The sequence below is a fragment of the Elgaria multicarinata genome, chromosome 3 (genome assembly GCF_023053635.1).
Source record: "Elgaria multicarinata webbii isolate HBS135686 ecotype San Diego chromosome 3, rElgMul1.1.pri, whole genome shotgun sequence".
NCBI classification, from domain to species: Eukaryota; Metazoa; Chordata; class Lepidosauria; order Squamata; family Anguidae; genus Elgaria; species Elgaria multicarinata.
Window position 1 is genome coordinate 73675295 of NC_086173.1, and position 15032 is coordinate 73690326.

General features: G+C 44.6%; 1 protein-coding gene across 1 annotated transcript in view; it reads left to right on the forward strand.

The window, feature by feature from the left end:
• The first annotated feature begins 438 nt into the window (after window positions 1–438).
• STK10 (serine/threonine kinase 10) overlaps window positions 439–15032 on the forward strand; it is a 94082-nt gene continuing 79488 nt past the window's right edge. Inside the window, exon 1 of the mRNA XM_063120604.1 lies at window positions 439–994. Coding sequence (XP_062976674.1) covers window positions 839–994 — 156 coding nt within the window. The 5' untranslated portion in view covers window positions 439–838. The remainder of the gene's footprint in view (window positions 995–15032) is intronic.

Genomic DNA, 15032 nt, shown 5'->3' on the forward strand with positions numbered 1-15032 from the left:
CCGCTGAAGTAGTTGATCGCTTGTGGCGGGGGGGGGGGCGGGCAGGAGAGGGATTCCCCCTTCCTGGAACTGACTCCTCTTCTTCCCGATCCGAAACAGTCCAATGGCTAAAGACTTCGGAAACGGAAACTACAATTCCCTTGTCTCCTTGCGAGGGGTGTTTGTAAAACTGAAAGGGGTCGTGGAGACGCGGGCTGCTTAGGCGAGCACAGGGCGGGCTCCGGCGGGCGGGAGCCGCGGTTTCAGCTGCGCGTCTCTCTCTCTCTCCCGGGTGGGGGCGGAGCCACAAAGTGACTGATAGGGACGGGGCGGCCCATGTAGGCAGGGGAAGCTGCTGGCCCAAGTCCGAGGTAGCAGGTGAAGCTGCTGGGTCCATGTGCTCGGCTCCGGCGCCGACTCCCATCTCTTCCGCCTGCCTGCCTGCCATATAGCGGTCCCGGGGCAGGCGCTTCGCAACGCCGCCAGTTCTACTTACAGGCGCTTCCCGCTGCTCGGCGAGGAGGCAGAGGTGTCTTGCTTTGGGCAGTGGAAGCCGAGAGAGGCAGCCGAGCTCGCTAGCCGATCCTTTCGTTTTCACAGCTGAAAAGCCCCAAAGCTGCACCTACCAGGCGGGGCCGGGGCTCTTCCACGCTGCCCCTGGGTTGGAGAGTTCTCCTTCGCCCACTCCCGTTTCCCTTCTCCAGGCTCCAGCGGACTAGCCTCTTGGTGGCTGCCCACTGCCGCGACCTCTTGATTCCCCTCCGTTTGGGAGGGACGCACCGCTCCCGTTTCCACGCTGCCCTCCCTCTCCCGACGGGTTTTATGGTGGGAGACTCGAAGCCCAGCCCGGGACAGAGCTATGGCCTTCGCCAATTTCCGCCGCATCTTGCGCCTCTCTACCTTTGAGAAGCGGCGATCCAAGGAGTACGAGCACGTGCGCCGGGACTTGGACCCCAATGAAGTGTGGGAGATCGTCGGGGAGTTGGGCGACGGCGCCTTCGGCAAGGTGTACAAGGTGAGCAAGAAGAGGCGGCGCGGCGGGGTGGGTGCGTGGGGGGCGAGTCCGAGGCAAGCCGGCACGCTTTGCCCCCCCCCCCCCCCCGCATGTTGTAGTTGGTGTGTGCGAGCTTCATGGGACGCTGCCAAACTGAGGAGAGGACAAGCCTCGCGGGAACATCCAATGGCTAACTGAAGCCCCATTCATTTCAATGGGTCTATTCTGCGCAGGGCTAACATTGGGTTCTACCCTCGGGGCCGCATTGACTGCACGGGGAACAGTATTTCTGAGTGGGTTTGTTAAAAGATGCTGTGTGTATCTTAGTTCCACGCCGTTTATCTAGCTCGCAACAATTCCTTTTCTTTATTTTCTTTATTTTCCTAACGGGAACGGACGGTCCCATTCACTGAAATAATGTGGGGACTCTTCCCGGTTTAGTTTCCCTACGGTGGACGGAAGGGTCCGGGGTGGGTGGGAAGCAGCGCCTTCCTATTCTGGCAATACTTCATACTCAAGAGCAGCTGCGACTGCTCCTCTTTAAAAAGGAGCCTTCCTTCTATCCCTTCCTCACTTCTAGCTACTCTGTGAGGGTCTGTTTACCCATTCAAAAAATGTGAACGTGAGGTATAGCTGTGGAGTGTGGACTGGACACCTGCAAATTAGGCTATGCTGTGCATGCAGGTGTATGTATATCCAATTCAAACTTTACTGCCTATGGATGTGGTACAGCAATGCAAGGAGGGGTGGGTGGGTGGGCAACAGGTGGCTCTCCAGGTGTTTTGGCCTACAATTCCCATTATCTCTCACCATTGTCTATGCTGGCTCTGGCTGATGGGAGCTGTGGTTCAAAACATCTGGAGGACCACAAGTTGCCCACCTGTACTGCATACAGAATTGTTACACTTACCAATGCGTATGTAGTATATGGCTGAAAACACATTGCGAGACTGAAAGTGGAGACAAGGAAAGTCCTGCTGGATCAGACTAAAGACCTCTCTGATCCAGTATCCTGTTTCTCACTGTGGCCAACGAGATGCCCCCAGAAAGCCCACAAGCAGGATATGAGGGGAACAGCCCTCTTCTACTGTTGTTCCCTTGCAACTGGTAACTAAAGGCATGCTGCTTCTACTTCTCAGGGTAGCATATAGCCATCAAGACAAGTAGCCTTTGATAGTGACTATCAAAATCAAGTGGCAGCATTTGGATTTATGTACCCTGGAATACCTGGATAGAGGGTGGAGTTGAAGGGGGAATCTTCCTTCTGTTTGGTTACCATTTGGTTACCAGTGAGGGATGAAAGGAAATCCTCTGCTATGTACGTATGGCTTATGAATGCGACCTTGTTTCTAGTATGAATGATGCTTACCGCAGTAAGTAACTATGGGGTTGGTGATCGAGTATCCTCTTTCTGGATGGCCATGCTGGGACTCAGTCAATCATATAGAGGCTGTGTGATCCTTGAAGAAAGGTGTGGCATAATCTTGGGTTAAAGGGGTCGTGCAGATTTAAGGAAGCTCTTCATTTTCAGAGGCCCCCATTCACATAATCACATGGGAAGGCAGAGTCAATTATCCACAGAGCAAGGAGGGGTAGGGAAATGATTACACACACACACACCCCATATGGTTTGCTTATCCCTCCCCACTCCATGGATAAATTCACAGCCTCCTGCAGCAGCAGGCTCCCCAGCCCTTGAAAGGGCCTCATGACCATATAAAATGTCCATGGCAGTAAGAGTGTCACCTAGAAGTGGCAGTCACTCTTGATGGTGGACTCTATGGTTGCCACCATTTTCTTATTTCTCAAGATTTCGGGGCCAAAAATTCCTGGGGTTCCCACCAAATGACACGGGAGCCACCATGGATGTCCACTAACCAACTTGCAGAAGGTGGGTAACGGGCGTGGATACTTGACCCACCATGGGGAGAGAAGTCTCCCAGCACATGAGATTCTAACCCACCGTGGATTGTGTTTTTGAGTGATCCATGATGGGTTAGCATGTCGTCTGAAGAGGCCCAGTGTCTCATATCCTCCCCACCTCCAGGTCAGTCAACTTTCCCATTTGTATAGTACAGAAGACTGATCTGGAGGGTGGGGAGGTATGAGAGATTGAAAATAAAGGGCTTCCTTAAATCTGGGCTAGGACCCCAGTATATTTTCACAAGCCGCTTCAAGCTTTGCTTCCCTTTTACAGATATCTCTAGATGTTAGCATTGACAATCATCTCTACTACATGGACTTGCTCAACTGAACTGACTCATTGAGTCCAATTCATGATAACGTTAATCAGGAAGACACGCTGCAGATAAGCTGCTGTCTAACCCACATGTTGGCACTTTGTAGAAAAGTAAACTTTTTTCAGTGCTATTTACTAACTTCATTTTGTCTTCAAGTTCAGAGTTTGAATGGCTTCAGTTGTTAAAGCTAGTGCTGCCTTTGTCGTTTGCCAGGCAAAATGTTGAGAGGAGCCTGAGTTGGCTCTGCAGAACTCATTAGCAATTGTGACTAGAAACTAATGAGAGGCCAGCTAGGCTCACTGCACAAGGGAGGAGCCTGCTAGGCTGAGGAAAGGCGTTTGACAAACAATGTTTGCAGGAGCCTAAAGCTGAATTGTGGCACTGGATGACTGAAGCTATGGATATGCTTTGGCAACACCTTGGATCAACCTTCCCCAACCTGGTGCCTTCCAGATGTGCTACAACTCTCACTGGTCATGCTGGCTGGAGGTTGTGGGAGCTGTAGTCCAACACAACTGGAATGTGCCTGGTTAGCGGAGTTTAGTTTAAATTATGTGTGGGGTGGGGTGGGGTTCCAGTCTTGCAGAGGGCAGATGTGGTTATCCTGGCAGTGTTCATCAGTAATGATGTTGGCTAGACCCAATACAATGTTAAGTATACTTGGGATGTATATTATTTGGAGCCAAAGGATTAATGCACGTTCCAACTACTTTAGAAGACAAGAATTTGTACGGCCGCTCCAGCTAGGGAAGGATGAGTTGAGGAATCTCATTAGCTCCAGTAATGAGCAGTATTTCCCAGCACAATGCAGATGAGGAGTTTGATAAATGGATGACTGCTGCCAAAGGAAAGCACTGAACTTGCATAGTTAGTGGAGGCAACATAGAGGATGCCATTGTAGGACTCAGAAGTTGTTGCAACGAACTGGGGATTGTTTATCTTTGCCATGCTGTCAGTACATTCTGGTATTCATCAAAGGTGGTGGATATGGACAGAAGTCTCTTTCTAGATGGATCCTTCCCCAATCTGCACCCTCCAGATATGTTGGGCTAGGGCTCCAATCAACCCCATCAAACATGGTCAGCCCTGCTGCTTGGGAATGATGGGAGTTGAGTCTAAAGGTTTGTATCTAGATACAGCCTTCCAGGTTAGAGAAGGACGTATTGAGAAGTTACTCCTGCTAGTGAGTAACCACACACATGGCAACCATGGGAGAAAAATGCTTCCCTCATTCCAAATTCCTTGGATTCTTATATGTGCTTTGGCATAGCTTGTTGCTCCTGTTCTGTGAAAGTAGTGCACCCAGCAATAAAAGAAAAAAATGAGATAGCAAAAAGTCAAAAGGTACCCAACTTCCTGTCTGATACTAGCTGGAACAAAGCATCACTTTGAGAGCTGATATCAATGGTTGCTAGTCCTGATGGCTGTGCAACTTCCAGTATCAGAGGCAGTAAGCCAGTATACAGTAGTTGTTGGGGAACAGGGTTGGGAGGGTGCTGTTGCACTGTGTATGGCTTGTGGGTCCCTGATCGACAGCTGGTTGTCCACTGCATGAACAGAGTTCTGGACTAGATGGACTCTTGTTCTGATCCAGGATGGCTCTTACGTTCTTATATTTTACACATGTATTGTACATGAGAAAAGCCATGCTGCATCAGACTAAGTGTCCATCTAGTCCAGCATTCTGTTCACACAGGGGCCGACCAGCTGCCCACGGGAAACCCACAAGCAGGACATGAGCGCAACAGCACCCACCTGACCATATTCCCCAGCAACTGGTATACAAGGTGGCATATTGCCATCAGGACTAGTAGCCATTGTTGGCCTTATTCTCCATTAATTTGTCTAATCCCCTTTTAAAGCCATCCAAATTGGTGGCCATCACTACATTTTGTGGAAGTGTTCAATAATTTACTATGGGATGTTTGAAGTAGTACATCCTTTTATCTGTTCCGAATCTCCCATCAATCCACTTCATGGAACGATTGCAGGTTCTAGTATTATGAGAGGGGGGAAACTGTCTGCCTGTCCACTCTTTCCACACAATGCATAATTTTGTACACTAAACTATCTCAGAAGCTTTCCTAAGCTAAACAATTCCACAATTTGGAAAGTTACATCTCTTTCTATAGCACTTGCTTTAAAGTGTGCCTTAAGGACCATGTTCTGATTTATTTCCTGCTTGGGTTATCCTTTTCACTGTCCTTTCTCACTCCCATTTTGATCTCCCATTTATCTTTGCTCTCGGGGCTATCCATTTTCCAGATAATTGTATGCATCTGGCAAGGTGGCCTCCAGCTCATGAAATCTTATGCCACAATACATTTCTTAGCCTTTAGGATGCTACAGGTTCTTCCAGCACAATGCTAGGTATGCCTACTCAGAGGTAAATCCGATTGAGTTCAGTGGGACTTAATCTCAAGCAAGTGAGTATAGGATTGCAGCCTTAACCTGTTACAGCAAAATCAGTGAAAATGGCTGTTCCATTGGAATTTTCCATTGTCCTCTCCTTCTCAGTCCTTTCAGTGTTCTCCTTTTAAAGTTCTTATCCTTTCGTTTCTCTTTGTAGTCTTTTATACACAATTCCTCTTCAAACGAGGGTATCATTGTTCAAACAGAACGAACCCAGCCTCCGCTGTTTTCATTGTATACAATCAAACTTTTCCATTTCCTCAACCTCCTTTCTTTCCCTCTTTACTATCCCTCCTGTCCTGTTCCTTTTTTGTTTTTAAAATCCACCCAAAGTTAGGTACTTCTGAGGGTTTCAATGGGTGAGATTTACAGTGCAGTCCAATGGTCCTTCACTAAATAGTAAGTCTCGCTTTGTTCAATGGGTTTTACTCCCAGTTAACAATGCATAGACCTGCAACCTTAAGCCTTCAGTTCATTTCTCCACTACAGCAATGAGATTTAAGTGTTCTGAGCTTGGCTGGATTGTGCCCCTTGCTTTGCTCAGGCTTCAGTAGTACTTGCGTGGGCAGTACTGAAGGCTGAGCAGGCAGGCCGTCCTTGTTAAGACATTAGGTTGAAAACTAATTTAGTTGTAACTATCTAAAATGAGTAATAAACACATTAAGACTGTAATCCTGTACAGACTTGCTTGGAAGTAAGTCCTAATGAACCCAGTGGGACTTATTTCTGAGTAAATGTGCATAGGATTGGGCTGTAAGCAATACTACTTTACGAAAATGGAGGTGTTTGTTTTTGTGGTGCCCGGGGCTGGCTGCAGAGGGTTGCATAATTGGGCAGTTGCTGTGGAGTTGTATCTTCCAGGTGGAGACTATCCAAATCATGGAGCAGGCAGTGATACCACCATCCACACTTTGCATTTTTAGGGACTTTATTATGTCCTTTTTTGTGGTTTTTAGAGTCAAGGAGTTGTTGTTGTTGTTTTAAAAGCACTCAGTTACGGAAACCAAACCAGAAGAACTATTGCAACAGCAATTAAAAAAAAATGAGCATTGTTGTAGCTGTCTTCCAGGTGATGTAAATGCCCAGCACCAATCCTATTATTGCAATTACCCCTAGGGTTTAGGAGCACCTTATGGTCATGAAAGAAGTCTTCTATTCAATGCAGTTGTTGCCATTGTTAATAATCCGTGAGGTGCTTGGTCATGAAAATGCCTTGTATGATAGTTGAAATGACAAATAGGGCTGCACTTCAGAGCATGATTGATCTGGTTTGACTTCAGCTCCACTCTTCTGTTTCCAGCCTTTTCAAAAGCTCAGGAAAACATAACTTTCATATAGATGTGGGTGAGCCCCTGTTCACACTGTAAGCCCTGGGACCATAACTTCCACGACTGATATTGATTGTTAATATTTCTTGTTGGCTATAAGCAGAGGGATATTTCTAAATGAGAACTTTAAAACTGTAAAGTTGTACTCTCTATGCACAGAGCAAACTAACTTTTTTTGAGTTGCCAGCAAAGTCCAGCTATACTGTGTGTGTGAAGAGAGGAGAGAAAGTAAGTGACTGGGGGTGATCAGGATTTCAGTGGCATTTTGGACACGGTTTAATTAATTAATGAATTACATTTATATACCGACTTTTTTCCTCCCTAAGGAACCCAGGGTGGCATACATAATCCTCTTCCATTTTATCCTTCCATTTTTATCCTCACGACAACAACCCTGTGAGGTCAGTTGGGCTACGAGTCTGTGACTGGCCCAGAGCTTCTATGACCAAGTGGGGACTAGAACCCAGATTTTCCTACTCCCAATCCACCCACTACACTACATTGGTTGAAATCATTGGCTGTCCAACATGGAGCTGAAAGGTCCCCAAAGACTCAGGTGTTCCTGAGACCTCCAAGACTCCACTGCATGCCCAACACTGCAACTGGGCCTGCATGCCCTGGGACTTTGAGGCTTCTATGCCCTCTACACTTCTTCCATTGTAGACCAGAACCTCCCTACTCCTCCCCTTGGATAACTCATTGAGAAGGGTGTGGGAGGCCTCTAGGCTCTAGTGTGTGCTTACTGATGTCATTGATAGTGAACCACAGCCTAGAGAACTTTAACCCTGTAGTCACTCAAGACAGGTGACAGCCTCCCTCCCTGCCCTCTGAATGGCACAGTGAGGGTCGTAGCTGTATTGTCAGCTGATCAATTTTGAATCTTTACCCCAGACCTCAACTTTCTCACACATTCTGTTCTCTCCAATAATTGACCTTGCCAGGGGTGGAGGAGATGCATAAATTATCCCAACAGAGAGAGGCTTGGATCCAGAAAATGACCTGGTTTACATAGCCTAAGAATGACCTAATGTATAGTGTCGATGGGACTTGAGCAGCCTATGAGTACCTGTTTCCCTCAAATTATCCCTACAGCTCTAAGCTGTCAGCGTTGTTGTTGTTGTTGCTACCAGGCTGCAAGATCCTTTGTATACCAGGAAATGAGTTTAAGGGGGGAAATGTAAAAAAAATCATAAAAAATCAACAGATTACCCAATCTGATTCAAATTTGGTATGCTTAAAGCTCTCCTTAAGATCTATTACTGTGCCAATTTTGATGTCTTTATCGTTAAAGCTTACGCAGATGTAAGCATTTGTTTAATTTTTCTTCAAAACCTGCGCCTGCGCCCCAGTGGCTGCTCGGATATACGCTCGAAAACTAGTATCAAAATACGGCGAGTCTTTTGCTTTTATAGCACAATTATAGCAGGATGCATGAGAGTACTTCACAATAAAAGCAGATTATAAACTGGAAAACTTCCAGAGTCCTTTGCATGCAATTTGCAGTGATTGCACAGTATAACGCTGGTGTGATAAAGCTAAATGTCTAGGTTAGAATGACAATCTTTCACTTGATTATCTCCCTCACACGTGTGTGTGTGTGTGTGTGTGTGTGTGTGTAGGGAAAACTCAATAAGAGAGCACATCTCCCATTTCGGGAACAAATCCTGGAAACTGGGTACAAAAGAAATGGTGTTTTTCAAAGGGCAAAGAGAAGGAAGTGGGAGTCCGTGATGAAATGGTTTGATTGTCGAAGCACCATTGCAATGCAGAACCCATTTTAATGGGTGTCTCCTTTTCTCAGCCTAGTTCAGTTAAGAACACCAGACCTGATCTTGAGTTATATCAACATGATGCCCGTATAACAACACTCCTTAAAATTGAGTTTTATCTCTAGACCATGAATACTTGTTTGCAATATGGAATAAGGCAGACTTCCTGGTTAGCTTGCGAATATACACAAGAATCAAAGGAAGTGTTGGTTTTTTTCAGGTTGATATATTTCCAGATATTTTATAGTGTGTAACTGACAGGAGCAGCACTTCTTGGCAAGAGTAGGACTCCTACTTACTGAAACAGTCAGCTTAAGTAACAATGCATTTAGATTGATCTGGTCCAAAATCCACTTAAAGCAATTACTATTTGTGAAGGAATTTAGATAATGCATTTCTATACATCTCTACATTGTAGCTATGCTTCAGTAATCCATTGTAATTTAGAGAAGGGGTGGGTAGAAGGGAGATAACCAGATGTTTTGGACTTCAGTTCCCAGAAGCCTCTGCCAGCATGGCAGGAATGTTAGAACTAGGATCTCTTCTTAAATTTATCATAGGTTATTTGCACTCTTTGCTGTCCATTTGCCTAAGTTCTGTAGAACCTGGGTACATGGTTCTGTTGATCTCTCACTGGTTTAAGCCAACTATCTTCAATCCTTTTTTGCCTGTGGACTTGCGTTAGGCTGGAAACTGTTCTGTCATATTAGGCTTACTAAAAATAGCAACCTACAGTCAAATTCCTTCTTAGCATCTGACTTAAAGTCCTGTCATGGCTGCATTATGTTCTACATTTCTCTGTCCCAATTCCGCATCTGTCGCAGCCACAGGTAGGGATAACAGAAGTGCTCATCAAGAGGTCAGAGTAAATTGAATTGCATGAGCATTATTATTATTATTTATTTATTTATTTATTTATTTATTTATATAGCACCATCAATGCTTGGCAGTGGTGGGAAGAGAACCCATGCTCTTGGTAATGTGCAGTTTAGTCCTCAGACAGCAGCAAGGGAGTTAACTCTGTTTGCTGCTGCCAACATTTTATTTTCTCTTCCTCCAATAAATAGATGCCCTGAAGAAGGTAGAGTGTGACTCTCAGTTTTGTGTGAGTGGGACTTTATAAGCAGTAAAACAGGCAAGAGAAAGTTGTGTAAGCTGACTATGTGAAATGCAAAGCAATTTAGTGATGCTTTTATTGGGCCAATTGACAATCAGAATGCTTGGTCAGCTTGTCCAAGATGCAGAATTCTTTTGCAGCCATAGATGTGAAAGCAACACAATCAAACAAAATGGCTTGCAGGCACAATAACCTGCTAAAATGTAATGCGCTTGCAAAATAGTGGAGCAGGAAAGTTTATAAAGGGCTAAATTAGCCAGATTGCACACCATCAGGCCTTGAGAGAGAGAGTGCAGACTTCATTGTGCTGCATCTGCGTGCCTCTTGTGAAATGCTATCGCTGTGCTCCAGAGGCTACTGATGAGGACACCTACGCCCCTGATAACTTGACTGTGGCAGGATGGGGACAGGATATGGTGTCGCTAGTGTGCTCTGTGACTCTGCCAGTTTCTGCAGAAAACAATATATATTGAAGTAACTTCCTGCTGGTTTTTTTGTTTTTGTTTTTGATAAAGACCTGTTCTATTAATAATGCATCTCCTCCAAACTGTAGCAATTTTCTACCTTCCATTTCACATAGCAGTCTGCCTATATTGTAATTGTAATGACTGTCCTTTTACCTTCCTCCTCCATTTCATGCAGAATGTCCTTGAAATTCAAATGCCTGAAATAATGATTAAAGTATTTAATAATGCTACCAGTCTGGGGAATTCCCTGCACCCACTTTAAGGAGAATGCACAGCCCCCAAATTATCTGAACGCTTCCCCAGGGCCCAAGAACAATATATCAGAGGTGGTGTTATCAAGTTGCAGGAGGGAAAATTGTTTCAATTGGATCTTGGTGCTATGTTTCCTGGACTGAACAACGTAGGAATTCATCTCTGGCTACTTCCAAACATAAAACCTGCAGTTAACAGTTCTTTTCCATCAATGAATAGAATCTTATGTTGTGGAAGAAGTCAATGTCTGTAGATGATGCGAATGAACACATCAGAGCAATGGATGGATTGGAATCACCAGAAGCATGAGAAGTGACTAAAAATGAATATTCAAGGAGTTTGTTAATGGAGTTGCTTAAAATTGTATAACAAGGAAACAAGGGCCTTTTCTACACCTAAGGACTACCCCAGACAAATGGAGGGATCGTCCCTGCCTGCTCCTGGGATCCCCTGTGTGTCATTTGGATGCACAGGGATGATCCCGGGACAATCCTGGGGAAAAAGGCAGGTGTAGAAATGGCCAAGGAGGATGTAAATGTGGCTAATTAAGACTTAAACCTAGGGAAGTGGTTGTGATCGTGAACCATTTTTCATTTTTTTACTGTGGTGCTATTACAGTCATTCACTAATGGGTTTAAGGGTCTTGCCCCTCAGCCTTCATCCCACTGAAAATTAAAACAAACAAACAACATTTAAATTCTTGTGGTAAATACTGCTAACCAATTACATCCTGCCTTCCACTAAACATAGCAGGGGCTAATTCTGAGTATCTTGCTTTTCGAGTATTGGGGTATTTTAGAGTATTGGCAAAAGAGAGCACTTTTGCTCCACAGTGTGTCCTGTAATGATTGTTCTAGGTATTATCTGATTCAGAACAATAAAGGAAGAGCAAGAGGCAATGGGGAAATTGAGAGAGGCTTGCTCACGGTTAGGCAGGGGCAATGAATGTGGGGGAGGCCATAGCTCAGTGGTAGGGCCCCTGCTTGGCATGCAGAAGGACCCAGGTTCAATCCCAGCAACTGCCAGGTCTGTGCTCTAACTGCTAGGCTTTCAGTGTGTGCGCGCAACAGCCCACGTTGGAAAACAAGCTCAAGTTGAATTTTTTGACTTTTCCAGTAAAGTTTCAGCAAACATCTCTTAGGGGAAAATGCCCCCATAGCACTGATACCAAAAGGTGCTTCAAATCTTCTAGAGTTTAAAGTAGGTGTTATGTGAGGTCTGAAACTCTTAAATGGCAATGTTTGCTTAACTGACTGAATCAATCCAGGTCCTTCTTGCCCGGCTTGGCTCTGGGTCTTGAACTTCATTCCCATTTCCCTGGCCAATTTAGGCCTCTTGCCTTTACAATAAGTTTTAGGATCCCAGGGGGCTCCTAGAGCCCTGTTTGTGGCTAATATGAATGCCATTCTTCTCTTGAATTCAAGGGCTGCTTTCCAGAAGGTGATAAGTTATTTGCATCTCTTGTGTTTTCGCTTGTCCCCATTAACTTGAAAACATTCCCTTGTCCCCATTAACTTGAAAACAATCTTAGTAATCTCTTACAGAAAAGGGTGTTGTATAACCGATGCTTTGTTTCATGGTTCGTACTTCTACCTTCTGCATCCCGAACTAAGCTAGCTGGAGACATAATAATGCCACAGTGCAGAGCCTGCCCCTATTTTGCGGTGTTTTTGTAGTATCATGTTTGTAATAACCCACTATTCCATATTCGCTTACTCATGCTTTCTAGCGCACTTCAGGCTTCCTTCTAAATGTCTCTTGGTTGAAATGCCATCCTCCTCAAAACCATTTTTTTAGGGGGGAATATATACCTGTTTCAAAAAAAGTGGGGAGTCTATACTACATTAATCTGGCAGTTCCCTTTTTTGCCCTCTTCAATCTGGTTTTTGTCCTATCTATTCTACCAAAATTGCACTTCGTTTCCTACCTAAAACTGTAGGTCCTTTCACCTTGCGTTATCTGCAGCTTTGAATATTGTTGACTGTTCCATCCTCTTAAGCTCTCCCTTTGATGATTGCTTTTTCATGGTGCAGTTCATTCTTGAGATTGCTCTTAACAAAGCCCTATGAGGAGACACTGAAAGAGCTTGGCATGTTTTGTCTGGAGAAGAGAAGATTGAGGGGAGACATGATAGCACTCTTCAAATGCTTGAAAGGTTGTCACACAGAGGAGGGCCAGGATCTCTTCTCAGTCATCCCAGAGTGCAGGACACAGAATAATGGGCTCAAGTTACAGGTAGCCAGAATCCGGCTGGACATCAGGAAAAACTTTCTGACTGTTAGAGCAATACTACAATGGAACCAGTTACCCAGGGAGGTTGTGGGCTCTCCCACCCTAGAGGCCTTCAAGAGGCAGCTGGACATCCATCTGTCAGGGAAGTTTTAAGGTGGATTCCTGCATTGAGCAGGGGATTGGACTAGATGGCCTTATGGGCCCCTTCCAGCTCTACTATTCTATGATTCCTTCAATTGTTTATTTCAAGTTTGTCACTAGTTCAGTTTTCCTTCCATCACACAGTAGGTTCCCCCCACTACACACACACACACACACACACACACACACACACACACTATTCCATACTAGGACCTCTTTACCTTTGTCTCCCTCTCCACCTAGGTTACAGGAAGGCTACCTGGTGTTCCCCCCCCCAAGATGTTTGGGACTCTTATAAGCCCCACCCAACATAGCCAATCATCAGGTATTATGGGCAGAAATAAATAAATAAATAAATAAATAAATAAATAAATAAAATTGTAATTCAAACCATCTGGAGGGCACTGGGTTGTCTACCCTGATCTAGATAACATCATCTGTTCTTCATTTAACAGTTACCTCTTTTACAGAAGACAAACAGACCAGTTTCCACGCAAAAGAATAAATGGACACCCAGAGTGCAGGACACGGAATAACGGGCTCAAGTTAAAGGAAGCCAGATTCCGGCTGGACATCAGGAAAAACTTCCTGACTGTTAGAGCAGTGCGACGGTGGAATCAGCTACCTAGGGAGGTTGTGGGCTCTCCCACACTAGAGGCATTCAAGAGGCAGCTGGACAACCATCTGTCAGGGATGCTTTAGGGTGGATTCCTGCATTGAGCAGGGGGTTGGACTCGATGGCCTTGTAGGCCCCTTCCAACTCTGCTATTCTATGACACAAATCTGACTTCCGTAGTGGTAAAGTTCAGAAACCACTGGGGATATATTTGAATTTTACATTTATAACAAAAGGATGTAACATCCAATCACATCAAACATAACATAATAATCAAACACAGGATACACTTGATACCCGCAATCAATATTGATCCAAATTAATCAGGTGACACAGTGGACTGATTGTAATTGTATGTATTCCAAGCTGGAGGGAAATATACCGTATTTCTTCAATTCTAAGATGCACTTTTCCCCCATATAAACATCTCTAAAAACGGGGTGCGTCTTAGAATCGCGGGTGTGTCTTAGGGGGTTTTTTTCTGTTGGTGGTACTGAAATTAGTGTGAGTCTTACAATCGATGGCATCTTACAATCAAAGAAATACGGTACTAAAATGTGTCGTCCCCCCCCCCCCGTATCCTTGCAGATCTTTCCAGCATGTTCCATGAGTTGATGGAGGTTCAGTAATGTCGATACTGCTATTAGCATAATTAATAAATAATTCCCAGGTTTCATAGAAATTATCGATATATGACTCAGATCTATATTGCTTGGCCTGTTTTGTTAGCTTTTCCATCAATGACACAGGCCAGAGCTTATTTCTTTATATAGTAAGAGTTGCTGATTGTTCTTTTTCCCATGAAGATGCTATTATCATTCTAGTAGCCACACACATGAAAGTAAGTTCTTTCTCAGCAGGAATTTTTGTGAATAATTTTAAGGGGCCATTCTTGAACAAAGGAGTTTCAAAGACGGATACTAAGATGACACTGCTGAAGTACAATTCATCAAAAGTTTCAACTCTATTTCCTGTAGTTTGTCTCAGGAGTTTTTTGTTTTTTTTTAATCGAACTATATATGTTAAACCAACTCACCATAGCAATGTTGCCTGTATTCTCTCCCTGTGTTTTGTGAGTGGCAACTGTTCAGATAATCATCACTGCCTGTACTTTTTGCTTATCAATTCCTTCTGAAAATACAGTTTACATCTCACCACCACCACTGCCCCCGGCCACACCTAGCATGTGAATATAAATAGGAAAATTTGTGGTTAACATTTCATGCATTTACTGAAATGGACATCATCTGCGAAAGCCGAGAGAACATTCATCTCTCCATTTCATTTGTCACCTACTCTTGCTAATTTCCGTCTCCTGCTGTCTTCCTACCTGGGCGACCTTGACCCCATCAGGTTTAGAAACTATATGATTACAGAGCAAAAAGCTTACCAGTATCTTCCTCCCTCTGTTCTAGATAGTAAAACATTGACTGCTCTTATATAATGATTGCAACAGTTTCTTCTCCCATATTCAGCTGGGTCTTA